General features: G+C 40.7%; 1 protein-coding gene across 2 annotated transcripts in view; it reads right to left on the bottom strand.

Annotated features, from left to right (window-relative positions):
• The window catches only part of APPL1 (adaptor protein, phosphotyrosine interacting with PH domain and leucine zipper 1), a 42,364-nt gene extending 26,896 nt beyond the window's left edge, over positions 1-15,468 (bottom strand). Inside the window, exons 1-7 of one of the 2 annotated variants that reach the window (XM_078152105.1) lie at positions 15,225-15,468; positions 7,839-7,937; positions 5,379-5,438; positions 4,480-4,551; positions 4,302-4,389; positions 3,293-3,334; positions 2,720-2,778 (exon numbers count right to left, since the gene is read on the bottom strand). In XM_078152105.1, the coding sequence (XP_078008231.1) occupies positions 2,720-2,778; positions 3,293-3,334; positions 4,302-4,389; positions 4,480-4,551; positions 5,379-5,438; positions 7,839-7,937; positions 15,225-15,278 (474 nt within the window). In that variant the 5' untranslated portion in view covers positions 15,279-15,468. The remainder of the gene's footprint in view (positions 1-2,719; positions 2,779-3,292; positions 3,335-4,301; positions 4,390-4,479; positions 4,552-5,378; positions 5,439-7,838; positions 7,938-15,224) is intronic. The other variant, XM_020968935.2, reaches the window with a different exon arrangement.
• Between the last annotated feature and the right edge of the window lie 449 nt (positions 15,469-15,917).

Below are 15,917 nucleotides of genomic sequence, written 5' to 3'. Positions count from 1 at the left end.
TTATCTAAGGGCCCTGAACTACATGAATCTTTCCAGCCCAAATACAGATTTAACTCAATAGCTTTTCTGTGCTGTCTTTCTCATTAGTCAGGTAAAGATAAGATTACACTGATAGACCTGAAATCAGGGCCTGACTTTTTGTGAGATCTGAGAGGAAGAATGATTTAAACACATCTAAATTATTCATAGAAAATGGCCAATCTAAGATTCCCATAAGACAAAACTAAAGCCTTTATGATCAACACGTTTAAGAGAAAAATCTTAAACCAGCAGCTCAAATATTGTTGCTCTAAATCTATATGTTCTGTAACTATCTGCTTTTAAGCTTCATCAGAACTAAGAGCCTTTGAAATGGGATGATTGGGTCTTTGAGCAGACAACAAAGAAACATTCTTGACCATTAAGAAATGAATTTGCAGCATGGAGATAAGGGGGGAGAGGAAACTCCTAGTATTAAACAGGTACTACTCGGACTGAAAATGGTCACTGTGAATCCTTCGGAGCACAGCAGTGGACACTGCCTCCATGTGTGCTGACTCTGCGTTTCATTTCATTTGCTCTGTGATGTCACAATGTCAGCAGTTGCAAAAATGATGCTGTTGTAGCACTTTCAGTGTCAAGCTTTTTGAAATGTATGATCTTCTTTGATTCTCTTAAGAACCCTGTGAGGTAGGTCCTACAATGCCCATTTTACAGATGGGGCTCAGAGAGGCTCACCGATTAGCTCAGGGATGTACAGCTAGTAAGCTTTTGAGGCAAGACCTAAATCCTGATCTTTTCTGAATCCAAGCCCAGGGCTCTTTCCACTATGCCATAATAGATCTTCCTCAGCTCTCCCACTATAAAGCTATAGGGGCAAAAAAAAGCCAGTGTTACTTTTTATGTTAAATTTCAAAAATAATTCCAATGGAAAACAAAACCTATCACCTTCCCTTTGAGCTCTTGTCCTGTGTCAGAACACTTGGAGTAATAATAATAATAATAATAAAAAGCCTTAAAAATAGTAACAAAGAAACACCTTGGCTTTATCACTTTGTAATTCTGCTCTGTGACTGCAGGTGAGTGACCTCCCTTCTCTGGGCCTTCTCTTTGGTAAATGGGCCAGTGTCTGGAGGTCTGCCATCAGTGACGGCGTGCCTTCCAGCCAAGTGCTGACAGCGGTGCCTCAGCAGAGCCGGACACAATAAGCTTCATGAACCTTTTTTTGCAAATGAAAACACAAAAGCTCAGAGTCTTAGTGACTCGTCTGTGGGCACATAACTGGTGTTAAGGTCAGGATTTGAACCCAGAACTTCTCAAGTCCATCTCTTCCACGTCCTAAGTTGCCTCATGACTCACGCCACAAAGCTGAAGAGAGCCCATGGGGTGTGGAACAAATGCAGTTAATTCCTTGTAGTTTGCTCCTTAATTAAGACCCTTTTCTTCCTCCACGGGGATCAGTGATGCCCCTGGACATTTTTCAAGGATGCGTGAGATAGAATATTGGATCTGGAATCAAAAGACTGAGTACTGAGTGAGTTCTAGCTCCACGTGCCAGCTGTGTGACCATGATAGAGTCATTTTAAATGAATGGTGCGGTGGATGGAATGATGGACTTTGAATCAGAAAGACCTAGGTTCAAATCCTGCCTCAGTCATCTACCAGTGGTGTGACTTTGAGAGAGTCACTTAATCGCTCTCAGCCTCACTCTTCCCATTTATAAAATGGGGATAATCATAGTAATCATGTCCCAGGTAATCTCAGATCAAATGAGTTAACATGTCAAGCACTTTGCAAACTGTCAAGTGATATATAAATTGCTATTATTAAACTAGGTATCATATATTTATTAAACGATCATAATTATTATAATAAAATGGTGCTAATAATACTTTATTAGCCTCATAGGGCTTCAAGGAAGGTACTCTGCAGGCTCTAAGGTGCTTATTTTTTGAGCTACAAATGTCTATTTATGTAATGAAAGAATGAAAAGTATTTATCAAGTGCTTACTATGGAGACAGTCCTGTGCTAAATGCCAAGAATGCAAACATAAAGAGAAAAGCGCCCCTCCACTCACGGAGCTCTCAGTCTAACTGGAGAAGACAACACAGGCAGGAGCACAGTCAGAAAGGCTGGGAGGTCCTACGGGAGCGGGGCACATCTCTTCTATCACAGTGTAGTTTTAGCTAAATACTCAACAGCTCAATTTCATTACTCTAGTACATTAAAAGACTTTTTTGGGTCAACACTCCAGTGTATATTTGCTTGTTCATATGACTGTTGATGCCCGAAATTTTATTTAAGTTAGAGACTATGTTAAAAAACAAAACAAAACAACACAACAACAACTACGTCCTGAGTTAAAGTTTTGGAAAAAGCTATGGGTTTAAAATATTCCCATTTTTTTTTTAGGCAATTGGGGGTTAAGTGACTTGCCCAAAGTCACACAGCTGGTGAGTGTTATGTGTCTGAGGCCAGATTTGAACTCAGGTTCTTCTGACTCCAGGGCCAGTGCCCTATCCACTGCACCACCTAGCTGCCCCCTAAAATATTGCCAATTTTGATAACAATAAATCCTCATTATGGGGAAGATAGGAAATTCATAAGCTAAGAGCATTAAAGCAAATTTAATCATTGCTGGTTATTCTTTCAAAACAGGAAAACCTGGCAAACTTATGACATACACAGAGGTTTAACACTATGGCACTGATCCTAGTACCCGAAGAACACATATCAAACCTTGTCATTTTCTCTTTTTTTGGACAGTCGGCTATATCTATTAATTGCAGCATCGTGATCTGGAAAACAAAAATGATTTATGTAACAGTACTACCTTGGAAAGTCTCGAGCACCTGAAATGTTCTGAGAAAGTACTTTTTTTCCTCAAATAAGAAAAAGTCACATGATTTCTTACTTCCCCCAACAAAAGGTTCTGACACTATGAATAAATTCTAAATTACATTTTTGCTTTTTACCATAGCCAATGATGTTTTTTTAAAAAAATATGAAGTAAATTTCCTGTCATTTACTTACTAAACTAAGTTTTGACACTATACTATATCCTCATGCTATAAGGAGGAGTTAAGTCACAATCTACTGGTTATCTTCCCTATGGTACTTTATAAAAGATTTCAATTTAAGTAACAGAATTACCCTTAATAATAGATTTAGTTAAAAAAAAAAAGACTAGGCTCATTTTTTCCCTGAGTTCTTTACTACTGTAATACTAGAAAGCATTGGGCTAAAAGACTTTCTGATATTACATGTGTATAGTTTTGCTAGTGATAAAAGATTAAAGTATGTAGGGCTTACCATTGCTGGCAATTTGAAACACTTCCTTTAATGTTAATATCTCTGAGGAGAAAAAAAAATACAGACCTGAGAGTTATTCCAGCTTAATATACAAATAGACATCTTGCCACATTCAATATTTTAAAATGTTTTCTAATATGCCAAATTTATTCCTATCCCAAATGACCTTTTTATGAACTAATAGAAAGTATCATAAATCAATAGTTCTGCATCCAGAAAAACTGCTTTTTTACCAGCTTAGCCATGAAATTCCAAAGCAGATTTAGCTAGACAGCACTTTGGGGTGGGGGGGTGGGGTACTGTTGTGAGAAAAGCAAGGATGGGTGGGAGATATAATCAGTCTTAGAGGTATTAATATAAATAAACACAATTACTAACAAACGTTTCTAAATACATAGTATGGTATCATCTTTAAAATAACTGTAGACTTCAAAGACACTACTTTGCTGGATTAGCATGGCCTGGCTCCTTGTTTAATTTATTGTACACAGCAACTAATGTTTAAAAAATGACTTAGAGATAACACATGAAAAAATTAGGTTTGTTAACTATTCCTTTCTAAGCTTATCAGGAAGAAACTATTTAAGTTCTTTCTCTGCCCAGCTTTGACACTGAATTTTCCTTAATTTCTACCACAATAGAATATTCTACCCCTAAAATGCATTTCTTTACATGTAAATACTTAAAGTACTTTTCCATCAATTTTAGCATTGATTCGCTCTCATATTTGTAGATTACAGACACATGCTAATATGTCTACCTTAGATCATAAACTATTAGAGTAGATTCAGATCTAGGAAACTGTACTGCTATAATAGTTAGAAGTTCAATACAATAGCCAGAAGCCCACGTACACACACAGCAAATAAAAATAAAAGCAAATCGGTACACAGACTGACAATACATTTGAGTCTAAAGTAAATGATACAGATCATGGACAGGGATGGAGAGCGACAAACATTTTGCAAAAGTAGAACTAAGCATTTTAAAGTTAGTTTAGCTTCCATACCTTTTAGATCCCTTTCTTTGAACTGGGAAATTGGAAACATCATAGCATCAGCAAGCTGAGTTGAAAGTACTGCATGACAGGAACTTAGCTGGCAAGAAGGGCAAAGAAACCAGGTCATACAAATTCAGAAATACAAATCTACACATTTAACTTGTTTGGTTAAAATGAAAGTATTTACCTCATCAATCACTTTTGAAAACTGCTGCAAAGTAGAGCTCATTACTTCATCATCGCCCCCTAGTGGAAAACGCTGTGAAATTGAAAAAGAAACCAGCTCATAAATTCTCATTTCTCCTGGAACATGTAAATATCCATTCTTAACACACGTTTTAAAAAACGATGCTGCTTTTGTGCTACCAATGTATTACATTTTGTTTTATCCTAGTAACTTTTCCAAGAAAGACCTACTAGAATATCTTGTTACAGCATGGAGGTGACCCTGAAATTCTTCAAGGCTATGCCAGAAGAGGGGCAAGCTCCGGTAGGTCTTTCTTGGTGGGTGCTCACACCAATAAAGTAACATCTCCCAAAGCATCCAAATCATTTCCGAAAACTAGTTAAAATATGAATAAACCTAAAAGAATGCTGTATTAATTTTAAGAATATTATAATTTACGTAACACTAAAAAACACAACTTAAAAGCAGTCACTTGACTTCTCTGCTCCTCAGTTTCCTTCCCTGGGTCTCTTCAGGCGCTACCACTCTCTGACTGAGAGGCGGCAGAGGATAATGAAAGATGCTAGAATTGGTGCTGGGGACACCTCTGGGTTGGAAGCTAGCTTGGTCCTTACTGTCTGTGTTACAGTGGCCAAGTTCCATATCTCTCTAACCCATGACTTCCTCATGTGATGGACAGGGACGATAACACCTGGGAGAACAGCTACCTAACAGGGTGACCATGGGCATAAAATGAGAAAATGCATCCAGACACTCCGAAAATCTTGAGGTCCTATGTAAATGCCAGTTATTGTTATTCCAAGATCATCCTTAAATAAGATATTTTATATAATATTTCCTTGAAACTCCCTCTAGATTGGGGAAATAAAAGGCTTCCAGGTGACTGGTATATACTGTACCTGTTTCTCATATTCTTTCAGAAGCTTTGATGTCAGGTGTGTTGCTGCACTTAATTCATTCTATGGGAAAGAGAATAGTATTCATACGATTAAAAAGAAAAACTCAAAAAGGTAAGAGCTAAAAGTGAGGACTGTCAAACTAGCAGCACGTTATACTAGAAAGGGCATTAAATCTGAAGTCAGAGGAATTTTGGTTCTTCTACCTAATACCTGTGGTAAATCACTTACCTTCTCTAGGATTCAGGTTGTTTTTCCTCAGTAAAATGAAGGCACTGTAGTAAATGGTCTCTGAAATCCCTTAGAATTATGAGTCCTTTAACATTATCACTTAAGATCTACCTTTAATTGTATGTTTTCTAAATATTCCAGTAACTCTTTAAAAAATCCTAATTTGTGATATATTTCAGAAAATTAGGTGAATGTACAACAACACATATGAAATGTCAATTCTGATAGCATTACTGGAATTTCAAGGTGAGAGAAAATATCTTGAAAAAGAAATAAATGAAAGAGTAAATCTAGAGATAAAGGAAAAGTGGGGAGAAGGGGAAGAAGTGTTCCAGTTTCTATTAACTCCAAAGAAATTGGATCAGAGAATTAAGGTTGATTTACAATCTAATAATGAATAGATTACATTGAGCATTACTGCCTGAAACTTTCTATCTCATTAGCTAATAATAATAATCTAAATTCATAGTTACTCTCTCATCCAACTTCTCTCTCTCTGAACAAAATCTCATGTTTTACTGCCCCCTTTTCATTCAAGTAAATCAACTCTAACTCTCACCTTAATCCAATTACTGGTTACTGCACCTTCAAATCTTCTCTCCCCACTCCTAGAGTCACTTGTTTTATAAACTTACAATGTATGTGACCACTTTTCTTTATGTTTTATTAGCTCTTTCAGCTAACATTTAGCAGCCATTCCAAATGTAAAAGATATTGTTACGCAGGCATACCCTACCATCAATGTCAGTAATTAATAATATGGCTGTCCCCAAAAGGTCCTTTCAATATTATTCTTATTATTTAAAAAGCCCCCACCCTAAAGTCTGAGCTACTATACCCCCTTCCAGTATCATTCCAAGACCAGCCCAAACTAGTGTTTAATTTGTTTTCATCCTTCGCTACAGAATTATTAAACAGTCCAGAGATATACTGAGTACCATACGCAGGAAGTTCACTGATAAAAAGTCCTATTCACAAAAGAGCGGCAGTAATCGTCTGCAACTAGCTGCTTCTGGCATAGAAAGCGAAAACCCAAAACACTTTTCAGCACAACTTTTTCAAGTTTCAAAGTCAGTGTTATCACGGCTGCCAGTACTTTTCTGTTGCCTTGTCCCTTGGGGGTGATGAATTTTTAAAAAGAAACAATGTTGGGGCAGCATCAGCTCTGGAGTCAGGAGGATTTAAGTTCAAATCCGACCTCAGACCCTTGATACTTAACTAGCTGTGTGACCCTGGGCAAGTCACTTAACCTCAGTTACCTCACACACACACACACAAAAGAAAAGAAACAAGGTTCAAACTCATCTGAAAACATTAATTTCAATTATATCTGACGTATATATTCAAGATTTCTGAGAAGAGTTAAGCCCCTCTTCCCATGTCCTTCCAGAAAGCTGCTGGATTCCCCACTTTACTCCTTACTGAGTTGGTGTTCAGTTGTGCCCGACTCTTCGTGACCCTATCTGGAGTTTTCAAACAGGCATATAAAACCCAGAGCTCTAAATACGGAAACCCCAGTAATTCTCAAATCAAATGCACCTTCCTCTATATGTGGGTTCTGTGGCCAAAAAGTCAGCGCTTCTCTGGTTCTCCGTTTCACTTCTTGAAAGCAGAAGTAGTTTCTAAAGTAGTTTGCCATTTTCTTCTCTAGCTCATTTTGCAGATGAAGAAACTGAGGCAAAGAGAATTAAGTGACTTGCCCAGGGTCACACAGCTAGTGTCTGAGGGTGAACTTGAACTCAGGTCCTCCTGATCCCAGGGCCGGTGCTCTATCCACTCTGCCACCCAGCTGCCCAAAATAAACTTCTTCCCTATTCAGGTTTGCTTCTTGTTCTTCCCCTACCGGCTGATGCCCCACATGCTAACTTGTAGCTTGATCTCTATTGTCACCTTCTGCTCCATTATCCAGATAAAAGTTCCTGTTCTCCTCCACTGGCTACCGACCAGATGCAAAGTGTCTGTGAGGCACTACACGTTTCTCTAAAAACTAATTTTAAGCTTTTGTAGTTCAAATGTCTTTAATTTAGAACACTGTTGTTATGGAGTGAATTACCTGCAATGTTGTTTCACTCAGTCATGTTTTTGTGCAGTCCTTCAGAAAAAATGCTTTAATCTTAATTACTGCATAATGCAACATATATGAGGTAATAACTGAAATGTGGGTTCTGTAGTTTAAAATATTTGTAATAAAACTGCATTCATATTCACATTTAAGACTAGTTCATTCTTTACCTGTGCATCATAAATTCGACGCATGGCTTGATATAACTGATTCATGTAATTGGAAATAGCTGCAGCATCTTCTTCAAACACACCCAGCAGGGACCGTGTCTATATTAAGCAAAGATAAATACTTTATATTTATTAAGAAGTGAAAGAAGTCATTTTAATTTCAAACAGGCATATAAAACCCAGAGCTCTAAATATGGAAACCTCAGTAATTCTGAAATCAAATGCACATTCCTCTACATGTGGGTTCTGTGGCCAAAAAGTCAGCGCTTCCCCGGTTCTGTTTCACTTCTTGAAAGCAGAAGTATTTTCTAATTACTTTCTAATTCTAATCACAAAAACTAGTCTGAGACATGATAATAAAATTGAGTTGCTTCTTAAAAATAATAAATCACATGGTTACAGGACAACTAAGAAAGTTAAAATAGTTTATCATTTAGAAGTATCATTAATGAAAAGTACAGGACACAATAATTCTTCTGTCTGAGCTTCATCATGGTGTGGAAGTGGCCCTAGGTTCTCAAGGGCTATACTAACTGAACATAAAACTCTGGTAGATTTTATCACACTGGAAAGGTTGTGAGTAGGGGCCTGCTAATTGACTGCTTTTGTCATTACAAATGGAGCTTTTCTGAGCATGGAAAAACTCATTACCAGAAGACTGACCAAAAGGAAATTGCTTTTTCCACAACCACTCATTTAGAGCTGTGAGAGTGGGGTTATAAAATGCACTGATGGGAGTAGGAATGGGGGTGAAGGGAGAGATAGTATTTACACAGATTGTATCACAGATCTTTCAAACTACAGTAATTATTATACAATTATTTTGGGGTATTACTGAATAGCCTAGCCTCCATAATATCCATGGGTCAGATACGTTAATCATTACTATACTTTTCTTCTCAACTAATATCAAAACTTGAAGCTGTGACCTTTGCAGGCTGGTTTACCATTGCTTTGACTTTTTCCACGAGAAAACTTGAGGTAGTCCTATGATTTCATTCAAATAATAATAACATATTTGAACACTTAAATGACCTATCTGTGAAATGGTCCCCCCCCCCTTTTTTTAATGAAAAATCAAAGTATGGACTTTTTTGTTTGAAATGATAAATCACCTTAACATTTTTATTTCTCAATAAATTATGTTCTGATTTGTGATGCAGGGCAAAGTCTATATGTGACTAAATTTTATTATGCTTTGCAACAGTAGGCTGATTTCTAGCAACTTATACCACTAGTAGAATACTTTCTCTAGTTAAGCTATAGTCATGCAATGTAACAGGCTGTAGAATTGCTTACTATTATAAGCTTGGCTTGTAATTAAAAAAAAAAACCGAACCTTGTCAAGTTTAAGCTTTCATAGGAGTTTGTGAAAAAGTTTTTAGAATGTAAAAAAAAAAGAACATGTAAAACATCAGGTCCTTCTATTAAGCATCTCACACAACAAATCTTGATCAATAATAACTAATGAAAATATTGCCATGAAGAAAAGAGCTAAGAACAAATATTCAAATTATGTGTAATTCCTTAAGATTATTAAATTTTCAGCAGAAACTGACTAAAAGCATCTAAACATTTATCAATCATACTTATTACTTGTATGTAAATTAATTTTACAAACTTTAAATTAGACAGTGGAAACATGAGAGAATTGTGAACCTATTACGATTAACTTTTCTGTATGATTAAGGAGCAGTATGTTCTTGTTAATCAAATATTAAGTTGATATTAATATTAATTTATTTTAAATCACAGATTGCAGTAAAATAATCACCACTAAGTTTCTGTGAGTTAAGGTTAAATAGTCAGACAGCTAGCAGGGGTCAGAGGCAGGGCCTGAACCCAGGCCTTCCAGACTCCAAGCCCAGCGGTCAATCTACTACATAACACTGTGTCTCCCTGAAATATAATGAACATAATTAAAACCTTCTTTTGATGAGTCAGGTGCCCTTTTAGGACTTCACTTCAAAGCCATCATTTAGAATAATATGACTGCATTGTAAACGTGCACAAATGTTGTTTTAACGGATTTCTGGTCAATACAATGATATACAAATAAAAATGTTGTAGAGTTCAAGTACCTGTTGACTCTTTCAGTAGCAAAAATGTAACTTAAGCCTGATCTGAAACATTAGCATTAACTTCTTCCTAATAATTAAGCTATTACCTAGAGTAGGGAGCCATTGGAGAAGATTCATCACTAAGAGCTTTTTATTTATTACATTTACTAAGGAATGAATTTAACAATTTATTTGAAGAAATAGTATTTGCATTTTTGAGGACTCAAGGAATAGCTTGTATTTTGGTCACAGACATCAAAAGCAGAAAGCACCTATTAATCTATCATTTTAAAAAATAATCAATGATAAGACTTAGGCAAAAGAAACTTTGCAAAGTATGCCACAATTCAGGGGTAAGAAAGCACCTCTACCAACATGTCCCAAGGTCTAGTTAAATCCCACTCTTGTTGCCTGAAAAAGTCAAATATTGATTACTGCAGAGAAAATGAGAAAGCAACACCAAAAAGATAATGATCCTTGACCTTTACACAATAATTTTTCCAAGCTACTTTATAATCATAATTCCCACCTCAATACTGTAAATTTGATTAGTACCACCTAGTACTCTATTTTTACAGAGGAACTTCTCTTTTTCTCACACACAGAATTTAAACACTTGCCTAAGATCATAAAACAAGTTAGCGGTGTGTAATCAAGAGTTCATGGTCACTTGGTACTACTACACCTTCCAGAGCATAAACAGTGGGTTTTACAGACTCTTAGGGCACCCTTCCCCTCTTTTTTGTAAACAGAGAGGAAAAAAAAATTGGGATTTTTTTGGCAATTAAATCTGATGTAGAGTTGATTTCACAAAAGTCGAGCCCTAGCTAGTGTTATGTTTCCTTAAATGTACAAGTTTGTGAAAACTGAAACTGAGTGTGGTACTTGTGTTACTTAGCAATGAGAAAAATCAACCTACAATAATCTATCAATCACTTATTATGTGGCTTTCTTGTTCCATTGTGATTATTATCTACGTTTATTCTTTTCTAAATTATAAAACTTCATTTTAAAAGACTGCTTTCAAAAAGAGGAAAAAAGTTTCTAAAATAATCTTAAGATTCCTCATTTCAGTTTAGCTCTGATTAGATGGTTGATAGAAAAAAGCCAAGAATCGTTTAAATTTTTAAACACCGTTAGACAGCCAAGTTCTGAGTTTATTCTTCCCTTTTCCCATTTCAACAGTATCCATAGTAATCCTTTGTATTATATGACTTTCATTACTGTCCTTCATGTACTCAACTCCTTTCCATAGAGGAATCTCTGAATATAGTTTTCTAATGCCAAATCATTAATTAAAATAACTAATGGACATGTTACATATTAGTCACATAACTGACTTCAAGTAGAATGTTGTCTTCTTTCTTCTACTCCCCAAATGTAGTGGTACAAAGTAATATTCCAAAAGTAACATTGAACTCATAAGATCTGTTACTTCTGGATCTTGAAAATAAAAACAAAACAAATAATGTGATCAAATCTGAGCTACTCAGATTTCATGGGACTTGTACCATGGATGGTCTGATTAAAAGGTAAAATTTTTATGTTAGAGGATAAAAGAGTACAATGACCAAGCCATACATAATCACCATCATATATGTCACTTAACTCTTTCACAACTGCATGGCCATCCTTGCAGTCTTCTATAACTGATTCCCTATCTCACTTCCCAGAGAAGTTACTCCCAACCTTCTCCTTCCTCCTTAAGCTTTAGTTTCCCACGTGCTTCCTACCAGCCTCCACAGAGACCTGGCCTCCTACTTTAAAGAGGAAACCCAGGCTGTTCGACAGGAGCTCCCTCTCCCATTTTCATCTCAAAACCCTTGAAGTCATTCCCCATTCTCCTTTTTGACCCTAGTCTCTTGATGATGTAACTTGGTCTTCACCAAGGCTGACCACTTTACTTATGTGACTGATCCTATCCCCTTTTCTCATCTCTGGCAGATAGAAACCTTAATTATCCTCTTTCCTTTCCTGTCCTTCCCCTCTTTAGCCTCTCCACCTACCATCAAAACATCGCCAAGCCTCCCTCATTCTTAAACTTTCACTGGCTCTGATCATCCCCTTAAGCTACCTCCCTCTACCCCTCCTCCCTTTCCCATCCAAACTCCTTGGTAAAGCAGCCTCCTGCTGCCGCCTGCACTTCTTGCCCCTCCACTCCTCAGCCTTTTCCATTCTGGCTTCTGTCCTCATCACTCCACTGAAGCTGCTCTCCAAAGTTACCGACAATCTCTTAACTGCCAGATTGGATGGTCTTTTCTCAGTTTTTATCCTTCTCTACTGCATTTGACACGGCTGAGCATCCTCTCCTCTCCGATATGCTCTCATCTCCTTTAACCTGTCTGACCTCTCCTCCATTTTCTTTGCTGACTCCCCATCCGTATCACACTACCCACTTATGGGTGTTCCCCAAAGTTCTTTGCTAGGTTCTCTTCTCATCTCCCTCTCTAGGTGATTTCATCAGCTCCATCTCTCCGTCAGCTTCAGTTCTGAATCACCAATTGTCTGGAACGCATTTCAAATGAGATGTCCCAGGGGCATCTCAAAGAGGCCTCCAACTGAACTCACTATCTGCTCGCAGACCCTCCCCCTCCAGTTCTCCTTTTTTTTCATCTCCTAGGTTCACATTGGCTATGTGAGCAGTAGAGCATAATGCCAATCAATCAGTTGCTAAATCTTGCTGTTTCTACCTCCATACCATCTCTTGAGACTACTTCTCTTTACTCAACCCACCTTAGTAAGCAGCTTCAGGGAGTGGGAAGGAGAGAGTGGAGAGTGCCAAGGCCTAGAGTGAGAAAGCTCTGAGTTCAAATCTAGTCTCAGAAACTTAGTACCTATTTGACTTTGGCCAAGTCACTTAATCTCTGTTTGCCTCAGTTTCTAAAATAGGGTATGAAGATCAAATGAGATATGTGTAGAATACCTAGCACAATGAAGGTGCTATGCTAGCTATGGTTATTGTTGTTATAATATTAGCACATGTTAACTATTATTATTATTAGTTCAGGTTCTGATCACCTTTTGCCTAGATTATTACAAAGGCCTCCCTGCCTCGTCTCTCCCCACTTGTATTCATCCTACACTGCTGCCAAAATGACTTTCCATAAGCTCTGTGACTCTCCTACTCAAGCAGCTCCAGTGGCTCCCCACTGCCTCTAAAATGCAAAATCCTCTCTTCAGCTTTCCCATAAACAAGGCCTAGCCTATCTTTCTAGCCTCATTGGATGTTACTTCCCTCCTTGCACTCTGTGATACAACCCAAGGGGCCTTCTCTATTCCTCACTGGCTGTTTGTTCCCCATCCCTGAAATGCATTCCTTCCTCATCTTTGCCTCCTAAAAGAATACTTCTCTTCCTTTGAGGCAGTGTGGCTCAGGTATCACTTTCTACATGAAACCTTTACTAACCCCTCTAACTGCTCATGTCGCCTTCCAAACCACCCCATCTTCTTTTTCTATTTCTTCTTGGTATATATCATATTTGTACTTGTTTCCTTCTGGCCAGCAGGGACTGTTTCAATCTTTGTACTTGTATCCCCAGGGCAAGGCACATTTATTAAGGAGGGTTTCATAAATGCTTGTAGGTTAGTCAACAGGGATAGAGACCTGGAATTTAATTTGTGGCAGAAGCTCCCAGTGAAGACCTTCCTCTACCAACACAGAGGTTCAGTGATTTGCCCAGAGTCACTCAGCCAGGATGTTAGAGGGTAGTATTTGGATCCAAATTTTTCTGGCTTCAAGGCCAGAAATCTATCCATTATGCAGCACTGCCTTCACACAGTCATAATAGAAATCTATAGGAATTACTAATTATATACTATATTACAAATAATATACTAATAGCAGACTGAATCCAAGGAGGTTTGAACTGATGGGAATGTTATTCAGGCTACAACATAAATTCAAGAAACTGTCTTCCCTTGTGTCAGTACAGGCCGACCAGAAGTACATTAACAAACAGGCAATGGGTCTGTACAGATTACTTTCAAAACAACAACAACAAAAAACCAAACCATTTCCCTAGCAACTGAATCGGGCACACGAAAACTCTTCACAGGATCACCAAACACTAAAGTGGAGTCAGGGAGGATGAAGGGGTGTGACCTAGAGACCTTCCCCCATCCCTCAGGCCCATAGTTTCTAGATACAGAACGTTCTAAATGTTCTAAACAGGTGATTCGGAAAGTTCTTTGTCTATGCAAATGGCCCCCAACTCCTCTAATTTTCTTAGATGGTTAATAAGATTTGGTCAAAGGGCAATGCTTAAATAGTTTCCTGAAAACTTCCCATCTTGTTTTCCAGCTCTTCTGTGACTGCTGCCATGGTAACAGATTCTCCCAATAACCACTTTGCCAGTATGGAGGCATCATGGCACCATCTAAAGAATGTTCTTAGAGCATCAGAACTGGCCTGGAACCACAGCTTCAAATCTCGGTGCTTTCTTACTTGCACCCCTCCGGAAGCCACTTAACCGGAGTTTTCTGCTCAATAAAAACACAGGTAACAACTTTTACAGCTCCTGCTTGGCTGGGTTACCAGACATCGACCGCTTCTATGAACTACAAAGCCCTAAACTACTCTAAGCTCAACAGCAACTTAAAGACAGGGAGGCGGCTAGCTGGCACAGTGGGTAGAGCACCGGGCCGGAGTCGGGTCTGTAAAATGGGGACCACAGCAGCCCCTGCTTCACAGACAGGGAGAGTCGGGAGGATCAAACGAGTATTTGTAAAGCCCCTGGCACATAACAGGAGCTTCCCTCTACGTTCTCCGGGAACAGCACGTGCCACCCCGAACGCAGGACAGGGTGAACTGAAAGGCCAGAAGCTGAATCTGCGTTCAACTGTCAAGTGCGACCAAACCCAGCGTCAGCCTGCAGCAGACGACGACAGGGATGCTGGCCCACGATTCGAATTTAACCAGAAAACTCCTCTGGAGAAGGGGGCGGGTGACCTTCCCCGAGGGCTGCGAGAGGGACAGAGACAGCGGGGAGAGGAGGAGACAGAGAGAAAGAGAAAGAGAGAGGGGGAAGGGAGAGGAGACGAGCGGCCGCGTCTGGGCCGGCTCCAGGCCCTTTCGGGGTGAACAGATCCCGCGGCCCCCTGCCCCGTTTTTTTTCTGGGAAAGTTGGTTCCGAGGCCCGGGAGACGCGGAGGGAGCCCTGGGAGGAGGGAGGAGCCCGGCGTTTAAAGCCCCCGAAGCGCGAAGCCTCGCGGCGGGAAGAGGGAGGGGAGCAGCGCGGCGGGGGGCCGGGCCGGGCACCCGCGGGCCGAGGGGGCCCCGCCGCAGCCGTCGCCGCGTCGGGCCTCCTAGGCCTCGCAGGCCGCTCACCTGCGGGCTGTCCTCCAGCGTCTCTTCGATGGGCAGCTTGTCGATGCCCGGCATGGTGGCTGGCGGGCGGCCCGGGTCGGGTCTGGACCGAGCTGAGGAGAAGGCGGAGGCGGCGGCGGCGGAACTGACAGCGACCACGACAGCGACAGCTGCTGCCCGAGCGCCCGCCCGGCCTCGCAGGCGCGCCACCGACCGACCCGGATCCGGCCCCGCCCGCCCGTCCGCTGCCGCCGCCTCCGCCTCCGCCTCCTCAGCCGGGGACGCCGCCGCCGCCGCCGCCGCCTCGGATCCCGGGGAACGGCCGCAGGGGGAAATCCCGCCCCACTCCCCCTCATTGGCCAGGCCTGGCCAGAGGCTCCGTCCATTGGCTGGCAGCCACGCCAGTCGGCTCGAGCAAAAGGGCGGGGGCGACTGGCTGTCTCGAGACGTTGGGTCTAGCTGAGAGGCGGCCTGGGGCGCGGGCGCGGGCGGGGGCGGGGCCGCGCCTCCGCGCTCCCGCAGCGCGGGCACGAGCCTCCCCCTCACACCGCTCCCCCCTCCCATCCTGAGCCCCGGAGGACCTCCCTGCGCGCGCAGACCCTCGGCGCCCCGCCCGGCCGGGAGGGGGAACGCAGGCGTAGTTAGAGGCGCTGTGGTGCTCTGGGAGGTCAGTTTCTCAGTCTGTAGAATTGGGGCGCGGCTCCCATCACTTCC

This window comes from Phascolarctos cinereus, unplaced genomic scaffold (assembly GCF_003287225.1).
Source record: "Phascolarctos cinereus isolate Bilbo 61053 unplaced genomic scaffold, phaCin_HiC Scaffold_4;HRSCAF=312, whole genome shotgun sequence".
NCBI lineage: Eukaryota > Metazoa > Chordata > Mammalia > Diprotodontia > Phascolarctidae > Phascolarctos > Phascolarctos cinereus.
Note: the sequence above shows the minus strand (reverse complement) of the source record. Positions and strands in the feature narration are given on the sequence as shown.